The sequence below is a fragment of the Dermacentor variabilis genome, chromosome 6 (genome assembly GCF_050947875.1).
Source record: "Dermacentor variabilis isolate Ectoservices chromosome 6, ASM5094787v1, whole genome shotgun sequence".
NCBI classification, from domain to species: domain Eukaryota; kingdom Metazoa; phylum Arthropoda; class Arachnida; order Ixodida; family Ixodidae; genus Dermacentor; species Dermacentor variabilis.
The window spans coordinates 197,341,367-197,357,038 of record NC_134573.1 but is presented as its reverse complement, the minus strand read 5'-3'; the positions used below and the strand labels follow the sequence as shown (position 1 = coordinate 197,357,038).

The 15,672-nt window shown below is 46.8% G+C and overlaps 1 protein-coding gene across 3 annotated transcripts in view; it reads right to left on the bottom strand.

Annotated features, from left to right (window-relative positions):
* The window catches only part of LOC142586048 (intermembrane lipid transfer protein VPS13A-like), a 935,034-nt gene that overhangs the window by 656,450 nt on the left and 262,912 nt on the right, over window positions 1-15,672 (bottom strand). For all 3 annotated transcript variants that reach the window (XM_075697293.1, XM_075697294.1, XM_075697295.1), the window contains one exon: window positions 1,767-1,914. In XM_075697293.1, the coding sequence (XP_075553408.1) occupies window positions 1,767-1,914 (148 nt within the window). The remainder of the gene's footprint in view (window positions 1-1,766; window positions 1,915-15,672) is intronic.

The following is a 15,672-nucleotide window of genomic DNA, read 5'->3' as shown; positions in this document are numbered from 1 at the left end:
TAGCGGCTCCACAGCCACTGTAGTCCTCCATAAAGAAAGCAACAAAATCCCAATAAAGAAAGGTGTCAGGCAGGGAGATACGATCTCTCCAATGCTATTCACAGCAAGTTTACAGGAGGTATTCAGAGACCTGCATTGGGAAGAATTGGGGATAAAAGTAGATGGAGAATACCTTAGTAACCTGCGATTCGCTGATGGTATTGCCTTGCTTAGTAACTCAGGGGACCAACTGCAATGCATGCTCACTGACCTGGAGAGGCAAAGTCGAAGAGTGGGTCTAAAGGTTATTCTGAAGAAAACTAAAGTAATGTTTCACAGTCTCGGAAGAGAACAGCAGTTTACGATAGGTAGTGAGGCGCTGGAAGTGGTAAGGGAATACATTTACTTAGGACAGATAGTGACTGCGGATCCGGATCATGAGACTGAAATAATCAGAAGAATAAGAATGGGCTGGGGTGCGTTTGGCAGACATTCTCAGATCATGAACAGCAGATTGCCATTATCCCTCAAGAGAAAAGTTTGTAACAGCTGTGTCTTACCAGTACTCACGTACGGGGCAGAAACCTGGAGGCTTACAAAAAGGGTTCTACTTAAATTGAGGACGACGCAACGAGCTATGGAAAGAATGATTGGTGTAACATTAAGGGATAAGAAAAGAGCAGATTGGGTGAGGGAACAAACGCGAGTTAATGATATCTTAGTTGAAACCAAGAAAAAGAAATGGGCATGGGCAGGACACGTATTGAGGAGGGAAGATAACCGTTGGTCATTAAGAGTTACGGAATGGATTCCAAGGGAAGGGAAGCGTAGCAGAGGGTGGCAGAAAGTTAGGTGGGCAGATGAGATTAAGAAGTTTGCAGGGACAACATGGCCACAATTAGTACATGACCGGGGTAGTTGGAGAAGTATGGGAGAGGCCTTTGCCCTGCAAAGGGCATAACCAGGCTGATGATGATGATGATGATGATGATGCATGCAATGCTCTGGAATGCCGAAAATACCTGATGTGACTTCGTTACTGCCATTGTAAGATGTAAAATAGCTTTACTTTCGAATTAGCTTTTGTAAAAATACAGAAACCAGTGTGTCGGCATTGCCATCCTGCACAAGAACCTGTTCCTTCTCCATCTTGTGAGGACAATGACGGTGGCTCTTAACAGTACGGTGTCGTGAACACGGTTTCATATCCGATTGGATTGTGCCATCAATTTTCGTACTAATTCTTTATTGAAAAAAAATGCAGGAATTTAAAATGAGTAAACACGGCAATTGTACACTGTCAGCTGCCTTTTTCCCTTGACTATCTTTCTAGGGCAGATCAAAAGTAGGAGTTTTTGGTGGGAGATAATGTGTGTTTCGATGCATTCACTGTGTCCTAGCACTGCCAAGACAGGCGCTGCACTCTCTGGTGCCCCAAATGAGGTCATGATTTGGGTTGGGCAGGTTCATGCTGACCAGCCAAGTTCAAATTATCTGAAAAGGGGCAATTTTAAGATCTAAATGACAAAAGTATTGACCCATAGAAATGTATGGGTGCTCGCTGGGTCCTTTGATGGGGATTGAATTAAACAAAAAATTTGAATTAGCCAGAGTCGAATAAAAAAAGTCTACTGTACTAGGTCTTTAGAGCACTCTTTTCCCTCAATCTCTATCTTCGTCCCTTCCTTATGTTTCGCACTGTTACATAAGTTGCAATAAACCAACTAGCCCAGCAAAGCAACCATTCTAGATCTTACAGCTATTTAGTAAGCTACATGATGTTTTACCTTGACTAGGTCCACTGTGCCACGAATTTCATATTCCATAACATTTCTGTTGAACAGTGTCAGTGCTCTCTTGATATCAAGGCTCATCTTCATAGGCTCCAGGATCGACTCCTGTGGCTGGGTGCTTCCATCAAGCAAAATAATAGCTCTAAAGAGAAAAAAAAGACGTCATAAATTCATAACAATCAATAAAAACTCAGACATTTCAAAAGAAATAACCCTCGGCCAGACCATGAACTATTGCTATGCACTAGAGACAGTGCCTAAAACATATTCATTAACTCTTAAGCAGGAAATTCAGGAAATACTTAGAGTGCTTCTACATACATAATTTACTTATACTAAAAAATCCTTATTCGCTACAGAAAGTATGATCTACTTAAGTGCAGGTTAGCCGTTATTTCTTTGCACGTAAGTGAGCATGTTCAGACAAAAAGATTGTGAACTTATTTTTATAAAGAAGCACATAAAAAGAAGGCAGCAAGGAGAATGATTTCTGATTTCTCTGAAAAGTACTTGAAAAGAATCTGAAGAGTACAATAATGTCTCACAGTGGTGATTGATTGATTGATTGATCAAGCGAGTGAGTGCATGTGTGTGAGCGCCCTTTGCCGCATCCCGTGGCTTTCAAGTGTGTCAAGGACAAGCAACACATGGAAGGAAGGAGAAGAAAAGCTGCGCTGTCTGCCGCTGTGTTCCAGAGACTTCGCCGGGAAGACGACGGAAAAGAAAGCAATAAACGCTATCTGCTTGTGGCAGGCACTCTTACACGCGAAGGCAAGGGGTCCAGTCTATTCATTCCGAGCTTCCACTCGACTTTCCCATTCAGGCACATAAGTGCGCCTTTCCCTCAAGTCACCATCTTGTGGCAACTCCTAACAATATGTGCCTCAAGTGCACATGATTTAAACTTATGGGAATTGGAACGTGATTGATTCATGGCGCTTAACCCATTGCAAAGCAACAGTGATACTATGAAAGACATGATAAAGGAGGGATCCAGATATTAATTTTCACTGGCTGGGCTTCTATATTCTAAATATAGAAGCATTATTGCATTTCTGTCCCACCGGGAAGAATGCAGCCTGCAACCAAAAGAATGTTGCAGAGAGGAAGGACTTCGCAAGCAGCTCGTATGATGTTGGGCACCTTCACTGAAATGAAAAACTCATTAGCTAACATGAAGGAATCGTTCCTGCCCTGTGGTACCCGCAAGTGATTGGGAGGACACTGTCCTTCCTGCCTAAACCGCAGTTCTTCTGTCATTGCCACAACACAGTGGTACTTAAGCCTGTCTTGTGCCTTGCAGTCAGTAAAACTGTTGTTCTTATTATGCTTTACTGGACAAATATCTGTTCGTTTTTTGCCTTTTACCCGCTCCTCTTTATTCTGTACGGCCGCGCATATCTTACCTAGCTTATTGGGAGCAGTGAAAGCAACATCAACATCATGTCTACTAGCAAATTTTTTAAGCCTGTGCGACTGACTGTCGTATGGGTGTGGTTTATGAAATTCCCCTTAGCAGTGGCCAGTTCTACGTAAGGCAAACGGGACGGTGTATCAATCAGAGGCTAATGGAACATAAAAGGTCGTTAACCGGTGGATCGCCTTCTAATCTTTCGCTACGTTGCCGAGATTGTAACTGCATGCCATAGTTAGATGAATGCGCGATATTGTACAGACGTAAGAATGAAGATACGCGTCTTATGGTAGAGGCATGGCATATCTATAATGGTGGAAGTGCATGTGTGAGTCAGCCTTCGATTACTTTACATAAGGAAGAGATTAAGTGCCTTAACAGTTATCTCTCACGTGGACCGGCACGTGTACCCGATTGACATGTGGTGTTACCATTCCTGAGCATGCGCGGATGAGTTTTGTCTTCTTTCTTTTTTTCACCTCAGTGCTCCCTTCAGTTGATAGCCGGCGTTCGTGTTGTCCACTTCTCTACTCTTGTGTCCTGTCTGCACGCCTCACTTTTATTTGCATAATGAATCCTTACCAACTAGCTCAGCTTTCTGTCGTTCTAAACTCTCCTAGGAAATCCCGCCCTCACCCCACCGCTGCATGTTGAAGCTCCTTTCTCCCTTCCTTCCTGTTAATTCATTATCCTCCTTTTTATGGGTTGGCATTTTGTGTATAGCGAATAGCGCTTGCGGCGCTGGCAAACACATACGTCACCCGTTCCTGTGGCACTCCCTCGGTCCACGCAAAGCACTTCGCAATGCAGCGAAAAGCAAAATTGCCATTGCCCATGCTTCGGCTGCTCCGGCTGCACTGTCATCCTCTGTTGTGTGAATGCTAGCTGCACCTGCGAAATGATCTGATTCACGTCAGATGTCACATGACTGATTCATCGATGATCATTCCTGATGATCATTCAGCTTTATCAGTGTCGCCAAAGAAGGGGGTTACAGAGCTGCTGGCTCAGGCTATGACGTGGGCGCGCCGTGCATCTGTAAGTTGATTGATTTTGCAAAGATTTGAGTGTTGTTGCATGTGTCAAGAGGCGTTATAGTTTAATTGGTAGAACCCTCAGGTAGTAGAGCACCGCAGGAAAAGGTCACACAGCTTAGGTAACACAGGCACAAGGCTTCCAGCCACTCGTTGTCGTCACCTTTCTCAAAGCAGTGCCTGTTGCTCATTCTTCTTCAGTAAAATTGCCTCCCCGGAGAAGAGGAGCCATCTCGGCGACCTACGGGCAAGATAGCACAGGCGGATCAAAGTACGACTTGAGGCGCTGAACATGCACGATTTCGCGCCCTCTGCGGCGCTTATCGGAAGGCGGCTCAAGCGGTTCTACCAAGTAGTTCACAGGAGACATTTGACTGATGACACGGTAGGGACCCTGGTACTGGGAAACAAGCTTGGGTGAAAGTCCAGGACTGGTAGCGGGAACTCAAAGCCAGACTAGTGAGTCAGGGGCATAGGGTGCAGGAGAGGAGGAAATATCCCGAAGGTGCTTCTGTCAATGCTGATCTTCCGAAGTAAATGTGCGGACGAGATTTCGGCACTCTTCCGCGTGTGCAGCAAATTCGGACAGGGTAGTAGCCTCCGTTGTGTCAGGGCGATATGGAAGGATGGTATCCATTGTGCAGGAAGGCTTGCGTCCGTAAAGAACGGAGAAAATCCCACAGTGGTCTGTGTGGCAGTATTATAAGTGTACATCACGAAGGGTAGAATGCAGTCCCAATTGGTTTGGTCAGATGTGACGTGCATGGCTAACATGTCGCCAAGAGTGTGTTTCAAGTGCTCAGTCATCCCATTAGTTTGCGGGTGGTATGCAGTAGTGGTACGGTGAACGTGGCATTCCTTGAGTAGGGCTTCTATAACATCAGAGAGAAAGACGCGGCCTCTGTCGCTCAGCAGCTCTCTGGGGGCTCCATGGCGAAGTATGATGTCACGCAGGAGGAACCAGGCAACATCCCGTGGAGATGCGTTGGGCAGAGGTGAAGCTTCCGCATAGCGCGTGAGATGGTCTATCGCCACTATCACCCAGCGGTTGCCAACTGAAGTATTTGCAAGGGACCCATAAAGATCAACTCCGACCGGTCAAAGGCCCGTCCCAGACAAGGCAATGGTTGCAGTGGTGCAGCCGAGGCATAAGGGGTATTCTTGCGGCATTGGCAAGCGAGGCAGGAGCAGACATTTGGCGGACGAATCGGTACATCCCGCACCAGTAATAACGGAGTCGCAGGTGCATGTATGTTATTAGTACTCCTGCATGTGTGCATTGCGGGTCATTGTGAAACACTGCACACATGTTGGAATGTAGGTGCCGAGGGACAATGAGTAACCATTTGTGGCCGTCTGAGAGGTAGTTGCGGCGGTATAGGAGCCCGTCACGAACAGGGAAGTGGTATGCTTGGTGACACAATGCACAGCCAGTAGAAGGCGCTGATGGGTCTGAAAGAAAAGCCAGCATAGCAACCATCCATTGATCCCTCTGCTGCTCCGAAAGCATGTCCGTGGCGGTGAGGGAGGCCTCGCATATTCGTACTTTCGGATAATTGGGCTAGCCTGACACTGATGAGCGAGACAAGGCATCTGCGTCCGAATGTTTACCGCCAGAGCGGTACAGCACTCAAATATTGTACTCTTGGAGGCGAAGTGCCCATCGAGCGGGGCGACCAGAAGGATCTTTCAAGGACAACAGCCAGCAGAGTGCATAGTGGTCCGTGATGACACTGAACGGGCGACCATAGAGATAAGGATGAAACTTAGATATGGCCCAAATGATAGCCAGGCATTCTTTTTCTGTAATGGAATAGTTTGCTTCTGCTTTCGTGAGTGCAGGGCTAGTGAAGGCAACAACGTATTCATCGAAGGCAGTACTTTGTTGTGCAAGAACAGCACCAATGCCAATGCCACTGGCATCCGTGTGTATTTCTGTTGGTGCACTTGGGTCAAAATGTCAGAGTATGGGGGGTGAGGTTAGCAGACGACACAGCGTCATGAATGCGGCATCGCAAACTGGCGGCCAGGCCAAGAGGTCGTGGTTACCCGCGAGAAGCTGCGTCAAAGGCGCTATTATGGTGACGAAGTTACAGATGAAACAACGAAAGTAGGAGCATAATCCGATGAAGCTGCAGAGTTCTTTTGTGGTCTTTGGTCGTGGGAATTCGGCAACGGCTTGGACTTTGGTTGGATCTGGGAACACACCATCTTTCAACACAACGTGGCCAAGGATGACTAGCTGCTGAGCGGCGAAACGACACTTCTTTAGGTTGAGCTGGAGTCCAGCATCGGCGAGGAAGGTGAACACGCGTTTGAGTTGGAGCAGGTGAGAAGAAAAGCCCGGGGAAAAGATGACAATGTCATCGAGGTAACAAAGGCATGTCTGCCATTTGAGGCCCTTGAGGATGTTATCCATCATTCTTTCAAACGTTGCAGGTGCATTACACAGGCCAAAGGGCATCACGGTAAATCCATATAAGCTGTCGGGCGTAACAGATGCTGTTTTAGGACGGTCTGCGTCAGCCACTGGAAACTACCAATAACCGGATCGCAAGTCTAAGGATGAAAATAATTCAGCAACTTGAAGGCAGTTCAGTGCGTCGTCGATACGAGGAAGAGGATAGACATCTTTCCGGGTTATCTTGTTGAGTCGTCGATAGTCCACACAAAAACGAATTGTCCCATCTTTCTTTTTGACCAGCACTACCAGAGAAGCCGAGGGACTGTGTGATGGCTGTTTCATGCCGCGTCGGAGCATGTCTCCTACGTGCTCATCGATGACACGGTGCTCTGTCGCTGACACACAGTATGGACGTTGGCGTAGAGGCGCGGGGCTGCCGATGTCAATGTGATGAACGAGTGTGGAGGTACGTCCTAAACATTGTTTTTGGAGGTCGAAAGAAGTTTGAAATCGGTTAAGGAGGTTGACAATCTGCATACGCTGACTCGGAGTGAGGTTGGGATCAATAGACGCAGCAAACGTTCGGTCACATGCAGGCGCAGGCGCAGAGACAGGGAGAGCCATGGCGTCAACGTGAAGAGGAGTAGAGTCATCAGGCACATCATAGACAGAACTCGTGTCAAATTCGTCAGAAAACCGAGGCACTCGCCACAATGTAAGCTTGATGGACACGAAAATGGATTCGAAACGTAAAGTGCGCTGGAGCCCTGGCGAAAGGGAAGGAGGGCAAAGGGAAGCAAGAAGAGATGACGGCGTGCAGCAAGTTGAGATGGCGTGAAAAGAACTGTGTAATCTTAGAAAGGAGCACACGAAACGGGTACAAGGGTGGAAGAGAAAGGAGGGGTATCAGTGTCGGTGGTGATAAACACTTGAGCAGAAGGTGGAGGCAAATCTTAAGAAAGACTGCCGCAAAATGGAGTCAGTGAAAGTTCTGCATGGGCACAATAAATTATAGCGTGATGAGATGAGAGGAAGTCCCATCCTAGAATGATGGCATGAGAGCCACCATTTCCACCATGCCTCAGGATGCCACACAGCGCGATCCTCCCCTGGCATCACCTGTCGTCTGCTCCGGTGCTCTACGCCAATGAGATCCTCCAGTCTTCAGCGGCAGCGACGACCATGATGTGGAGGATTGGCTCTCGTCATACAATCTCGTGAGCATGCATAACAAATGGGATGACACAGCTAAACTGACTAACGTCATCTTCTATCTTTCTAGAGTCGCTAATCTCTGGTTCTGGAATCATGAATCCAACCTTTCCACCTGGACATCATTTACCCATTGTTTCAAAGAAGTCTTTGGTCGCCCTGCTGTGTGCAAGCTTCACGCAGAACAATGCTTGCACGGTCGCGCTCAGCAAAAGGGTGAAAATTTCACCAGCTACATTGAAGACGTAGTTGACCTTTGCCGGCGCATTAATCCCGCTATGCCCGACTCTGAAGAGATCAAGAATGTCATGAAGGGCATAAAGGATGACACCTTCCAAATGCTTTTGGCGAAGAATCCTCAAACGACTGACGAGGTCATTACCCTGTGCCATAGCTACAATGAGCTCCCCAAACAACGCCTTACTACGCACCGAGCTGCCGCGCCAGATGGCACGGTTTCGGCTTTAACCGACAGTTCCAGTGGTGCTCCCGCCCACTCTTTGTTCCTCGACCAAATCAAGCAATTTGTTTGTGAAGAAGTCGCACGCCAACTGTCACTGCTGCCTGCTACCCAGTCATCTGAGTCCTCTTTGTCCCCGGAACTCGGACGGGTCATACATGAACAAGTCAGCGACGCACTACCTCTCTCTAATGAGCCACCTTCAGCGCTGGTTCCGCTCACGTACGCTGCTGTCATTACCAAGCGAAGACCTCCGCCTGAAGTCGTGCACTAAACGGCCACAAGTGGCTTCTGCACGCCTCCGCAGCCCCTAAGCCCAGCTCAGAACTGTGCACCCAAACATAGGCCCCCTGTTGACAATCCGTGGTGTACCCAAGACAACCGGCCGATCTCCTTCGCGTGTGGCTTTGCTGGCCATGTGGCACGGTTCTGCTGCCGGCGAGGATGGCACCCTCCTGATACTGCGAGACTTCAAGGGAATGCTCCTGACTCCCAGTCCCGCTATTCGCCAGCAGTTCCACATTTCACTCCATCTCCTGTTCCCCAATGCTTCAACACTCGTCGGTTTCCATATCCCCATCGACGTTCCCTGTCCCCCATCATCCGCTGCACTCCAGCTGTGGAGGGAAACTGAAAGGCGCAGTTCCGGAGGCAAGAGCTGCGATCTCTTCGAACTGCTCAAGCCCTCGTTTATTCCCTACGAACGTCATTGAAGTTTTTGCTGAAGGTATCGCCACTCACGAGCTTGTCGACATGGGCGTCGCAGTGTCCGTGATTGCCAACCAGCTTCGCCGTACACTCCGAAAAGTCGTGACGCCATTTTCTGCCATTTCGCTACGTAGAGCAAGTGCTGAGCCAATTGAGCTCTAAGGAACAGCTACTGTCCATGTCACCCTACAAGACTGTTTATGCCACATTGAGTTTGTTGTTCTACCCCGCACCTCCACCAAATGTCAAGAGGCGTTATTGTTTAATTGGTAGAACCCTCAGGTAGCAGAGCACCGCAGCAAAAGGACACACAGCTTAGGCAACACAGACACAAGGCTTCCAACCCCTCGTCGTAATCTTTCTCGAAGCAGTGCCTGCTGCTTGTTCTTCTCCAGTACACATGCAATTATTTCCGCGGGTTATACGAGCAGAGATTCTTTTTTTCTTTCCTGCCTGTTGTAATTGGGATGCAGGTTATACGCGGCCCTGTTTCAATACCAGTTGTGGCATCTTTCTTCTTTTTTTTTTTGTAATGTTACATTCTAATTAATCATCCTACGAACATTGTGATGATCATTTCTCATAGAACAAAGGACTCAGTGTTGCTGACCAGCTGTACAGGTCTTGCGCAGAGCACAGGACTAAAAGCTGTAAAATAATTACCTTGATAACAACTGTGCACTGATAATCACACAGACATGTCTGTTCTAGCATTTTCTAACATTGAGGTGGACCTCATGTGAGTTTTAGTTTTTTAGTCTTCTGACCAAAAATCTGCAATAAGGATGTATCTATAACATGACTCTTCTTGAAAGCAACTTGGAATTCAGCGTTCAGGAACTGCACCTGGCTCAAGATACCCAACCACATCGGATGTATGGCATTGGGGCACGCAAGACAAGCTCTTGCTACAGGACATTGATTCGGACAGTGGATGCAACTATGGTTCAAGGAGGAAGTTCAGTAATGCTCTGTTACATGAATCCTGCTGAACTCAGGGGCTGGAGTCAGCATGCAGTCACTATGGATGTTTACCATTTCTCCTCACACAGCTTACCTCATAGCTAAGCAGCCTACACTGATACTCTCCACTAGACAACACTGTTAACTTATGTGACAAATTGACTGCTGACATTCGCTGAAGAAATACACACATTTGTATGGCACAGCCCACCAACAAAGCAATGCGCGACTCCACCACACAAACCCTAAACGTGTAGGTGTCTCTGAGCTGTGCTCTCTTCCAGCACTGTCATTCCAGTCTATTGTGCGAAAACCAGACTGGGATAGGGTTCATCGCATAATTATAGTAAGGCTTCTTGAAGAAATGACGGAACAAAACCAACCCATGATTGATGGTGTATGATTTTATTGACTCACGAGGTTCAACATCCTTAAGCAACAACCATCAAACAGCCGTCCACAGCAAAAAAAGAAAAATGAACAGACTGTCTTTTTGGAAGACGACAGTTGGCATTTTCACAATGCAGGAAGCAGGCTGATGTGCTTATTTCAATCAGGATTAAGATGCCCCTGTATAAGCAGTCATCGCCACAAAACCCAGGGAGATGAGAGACAGAGGAATTTATTTTAGGAGGCTTTGTCATATGCTTGTAAAGGTGACAATAATCTTGCCTTTTCATCCAGTTTATACATTAAAATGGTGTGTTATGGCTGCAAAGAGAAAAATAAAATTTAAAATTAAAAAAATAAATGTCAGCCCAAGCACTATGTACAGATGGTTAACCAGTGAAGCTGAAACGTGCGGCCCCGGTCTTTATCACTGGGTAAATTCCAACGGTTCATTAAGGTCTTTCTCAAGTATTGGCTATGTCTTTGTGATTCTTAATTAATTATGACGATGAACGCTGCAGCAGTGGCATGAGCACATTCGTGCAGTAGTGCCGAGGGTGCCAACAGAGCCAGCCATGGAAGAAGACGACGACGCTGGAGCCAATGCTGATGATGACAGTCATTTTTCTACACTCGGACACGATAGTGAGAAAAGTAGCCCTTAACAGCGAAGCTGTTAAGGGCTACTTAAGGACAGGGGTGCAGCGGTGGCGTAGAGGTAGAACACCCGCTTCGCGTGTAAGAGGTCCGTGGTTCGAATCCCGGTGCCACGCAATTTTCCACCGGATTAAAAAACAAAAAATCCGCGAGTTGATAAAATTGCATAAACAGGCCTGGAGTGTGGCCTGATCCCAGTGACCAGAACCGGTAACGCACTCCTTCACCAGAGCAGGATTGGCCACCCTGGTGCAGTACTTGGCCACAACCTCCTATATGAACACAACAATCAAACCCGGGCCCTCAGTCCCCAGCAGCTGCGAAGCAACTGACCACGGTGGCGGTCAGACCTGCGACGCACCAGAGGGTGCTAAGAATCCCTGGCTCCGGACAGGCCGCCATTGGAATATGAACCTGGCAACGTTTAATGCTAGAACGTTATCTAGTGAGGCGCGTCTAGCAGTGCTATTGGAGGAATTAGAGGGCAGTAAATGAGATATAATAGGGCTCAGTGAAGTTAGGAGGCCAAAAGAAGCATATACAGTGCTAAAAAGCGGGCACGTCCTGTGCTACCAGGGCTTAGCAGAGAGACGAGAACTAGGAGTCGGATTCCTGATTAATAAGAATATAGCTGGTAACATACAAGAATTCTACAGCATTAACGAGAGGGTGGCAGGTCTTGTTGTGAAACTTAATACGAAGTACAAAATGAAGGTTGTACAGGTCTACGCCCCTACATCCAGTCAAGATGACCAGGAAGTCGAAAGCTTCTATGAAGACGTGGAATCGGCAATGGGTAAAGTGAAAACAAAATACACTATACTGATGGGCGATGTCAATGCCAAGGTAGGGAAGAAGCAGGCTGGAGACAAGGCAGTGGGGGAATATGGCATAGGCACTAGGAATAGCAGGGGAGAGTTATTAGTAGAGTTTGCCGAACAGGATAATATGTCGATAATGAATACCTTCTTCCGCAAGTGGGATAGCTGAAAGTGAACGTGGAGGAGCCCGAACGGCAAGACTAGAAATGGAATAGACCTCATACTCTGCGCTAACCCTGGCATCATACAAGATGTGGACGTGCTCAGCAAGGTGCGCTGCAGTGATTATAGGATGGTACGAACTCGAATTAGCCTAGACCTGAGGAGGGAACGGAAGAAACTGGTACATAAGAAGCCGATAAATGAGTTAGCGGTAAGAGGGAAAATAGAGGAATTCCAGATCAAGCTACAGAACAGGTATTCGGCTTAAACTCAGGAAGAGGACCTTAGTGTTGAAGCAATGAATGACAATCTTGTGGGCATCATTAAGGAGTGTGCAATAGAAGTCGGTGGTAATTCCGCTAGACCGGATACCAGTAAGCTATCGCAGGAGACGAAAGATCTCATCAAGAAACGCCAATGTATGAAAGCCTCTAACCCTATAGGTAGAATAGAACTGGCAGAACTTTCGAAGTTAATCAACAAGCGTAAGACAGCTGACATAAGGAAGTATAATATGGATAGAATTGAACATGCTCTCAGGAATGGAGGAAGCCTAAAAGCAGTGAAGAAGAAACTAGGAATTGGCAAGAATCAGATGTATGCGTTAAGAGACAAAGCCGGCAATATCATTACTAATATGAATGAGATAGTTCAAGTGGCTGAGGAGTTCTATAGAGATTTATACAGTGCCAGTGGCACCCACGACAATAATGGAAGAGAGAATAGTCTAGAGGAATTCGAAATCCCACTGGTAACGCCAGAAGAAGTAAAGAAAGCCTTGGGAGCTATGCAAAGGGGCAAGGCAGCTGGGTAGGATCAGGTAACAGCAGATTTGTTGAAGGATGGCGGGCAGATTGTTCTAGAGAAACTGGCCATCCTGTATACGCAATGCCTCATGACTTTGAGCGTACCGGAATCTTGGAAAAACGCTAACATAATCCTAATCCATACGAAAGGGGACGCCAAAGACTTGAAAAATTATAGACCTATCAGCTTACTGTCCATTGCCTACAAAGTACTTGCTAAGGTAATTGCAAATAGAATCAGAAACACCTTAGACTTCCGTCAACCAAAGGACCAGGCAGGATTCCGTAAAGGTTACTCAACAATACACCATATTCACACTATCAATCAGGTGATAGAAAAATGTGCGGAATATAACCAACCCTTATGTATAGCTTTCACTGATTACAAAAAAGCGTTTGATTTAGTCGAAACCTCAGCAGTCATGGAGGCATTGCGGAATCAGGGTGTAGACGAGCCGTATGTAAAAATACTGAAAGATATCAATAGCGGCTCCACAGCCACCATAATCCTCCACAAAGAAAGCAACAAAATCCCAATAAAGAAAGGCGTCAGGCAGGGAGATACGATCTCGCCAATGCTATTCACAGCAAGTTTACAGGAGGTATTCAGAGACCTGGATTGGGAAGAATTGGGGATAAAAGTAGATGGAGAATACCTTAGTAACCTGCGATTCGCTGATGGTATTGCCTTGCTTAGTAACTCAGGGGACCAACTGCAATGCATGCTCACTGACCTGGAGAGGCAAAGTCGAAGGGTGGGTCTAAAAGTTAATCTGCAGAAAACTAAAGTAATGTTTAACAGTCTCTGAAGAGAACAGCAGTTTACGATAGGCAGTGAGGCACTGGAAGTGGTAAGGGAATACATCAACTTAGGACAGGCAGTGTCTGCGGATCCGGATCATGAGACTGAAATAATCAGAAGAATAAGAATGGGCTGGGGTGCATTTGGCAGACATTCTCAGATCATGAAGAGCAGGTTGCCATTATCCCTCAAGAGAAAAGTGTATAACAGCTGTGTCTTACCAGTACTCACGTACGGGGCAGAAACCTGGAGGCTTACGAAAAGGGTTCTACTTAAATTGAGGACGACGCAACGAGCTATGGAAAGAAGAATGATAGGTGTAATGTTAAGGGATAAGAAAAGAGCACATTGGGTGAGGGAACAAACGCGAGTTAATGATATCTTAGTTGAAATCAAGAAAAAGAAATGGGCATGGGCAGGACACGTAATGAGGAGAGAAGATAACCGATGGTCATTAAGAGTTACGGAATGGATTCCAAGGGAAGGGAAGCGTAGCAGAGGGCGGCAGAAAGTTAGGTTGGCGGATGAGATGAAGAAGTTTGCAGGGACAACATGGCCACAATTAGTACATGACTGGGGTAGTTGAAGAAGTATGGGAGAGGCCTTTGCCCTGCAGTGGGCGTAACCAGGCTGATGATGATGATGATGTAAAAGGACAGGCAATCATCTGCAGCAAGTTTAGTCAACTGAGCCTGAAGCTGGCAAGGTCGCACCTGTATGAGGATGCTCATTTCGTGGTCACCCGACGGCGAGACAGTAACAGTCACGTCAATCACGTGCCGTCTGCTGAAGTCGAGAAAGTTGCGCTCTTCTGCAATTCAATTTCAGTTTTTTGGATGAACCTTGCAGGAATTGTTACTCTGAACAAATTCATTACTCTCCAACCAGTTATCAATACTCTTAGAATGTCTTGCTTTAAGATCAATTGTCTGACTCTTCAAGTTAAAAAAGTTCGTTATAATTTTCATAATTACTTCTCTATGATTGCCTTGGGCCAATCAAGATATGCGTGCAATCTTTTGGTCAGATTATGGTTTTGCAAGGCAGCCAACCTATGAGAACTTCCAACATTAATTCACTTGGTCATTTTCCATGACTCCCCTCAGCCACGACTCTCATCGGTAAAATAAAAATTCCCTGGCAATTCCATGACTTTTCTAGGTTCTTAAAATTTCTTTGACTTTTACAGGTTTTCGAGCCCGCTAGAAACACTGCTAAGCTATCATAAATCATGGTTCGCCACTCTCTTGCTTTCATCAACCACCAACACAGTGTATTCGGCCAGTGCTAGGCAGGCATGCCTTAGGCCTACGGAACTCGCTGCCTTCCCCATGTCGTCTGCTGGTGCTGAAGCACCTTTGCGGAGCATCCGGATTTTTTGCCGCCTCTCATGCAGCTGGGCACCTTCTCACTGCATTACCTTTTTTTCTGCATGAACAGCAATGAAGGTTGCAAAACTTGCATGATAACTCGCTCTGACTGCTTCAGCGGTGACAGGAGCCAACAGCATCGTCTTCTCGTGACAGCCAGTGCATGTCTGCCACCGGTGCACGTTTGCCACCAGTGCAAGTCTGCTACCGGTGCATGTCTGCCACCAATGCATGTCTACTCAACAGTTGCATAACCTTGACGGCGGCCTCCATACCAGTGATGGTTTTGATGGCCTGCTCCAGTATGAAGTCTTCCAGCAAATGCCTTCTCTTTGCATCGTCTTGAATAGCATGTACAAGCCGGTCTCTCCGATTATTATCCACTTGCTGGTTATTATTTAGCCATGACAGCTCTTGACACAGCCAGCCAACGAATATTAGAACAAAACAAGAAAACATGTTACTCCGGGTACCCTCGTCGCCAATTCTTACAAGTTACTAAATACGTTCAGTAGAAAGCATGTAGCTGAGGAACAAACTGTCGGCACAGCGCCTCGTGCTGCTTGATATAGGCAAGTCAACTACATGCCCTCAGTAGCTCTGCAGGTGAAGCACGATCTACGATCACAACAAGCTCCTGGAAACAGTTTTATAACTGCGCGAACAAACGACCACAGAGAGAGGGAGCCCACAAGGA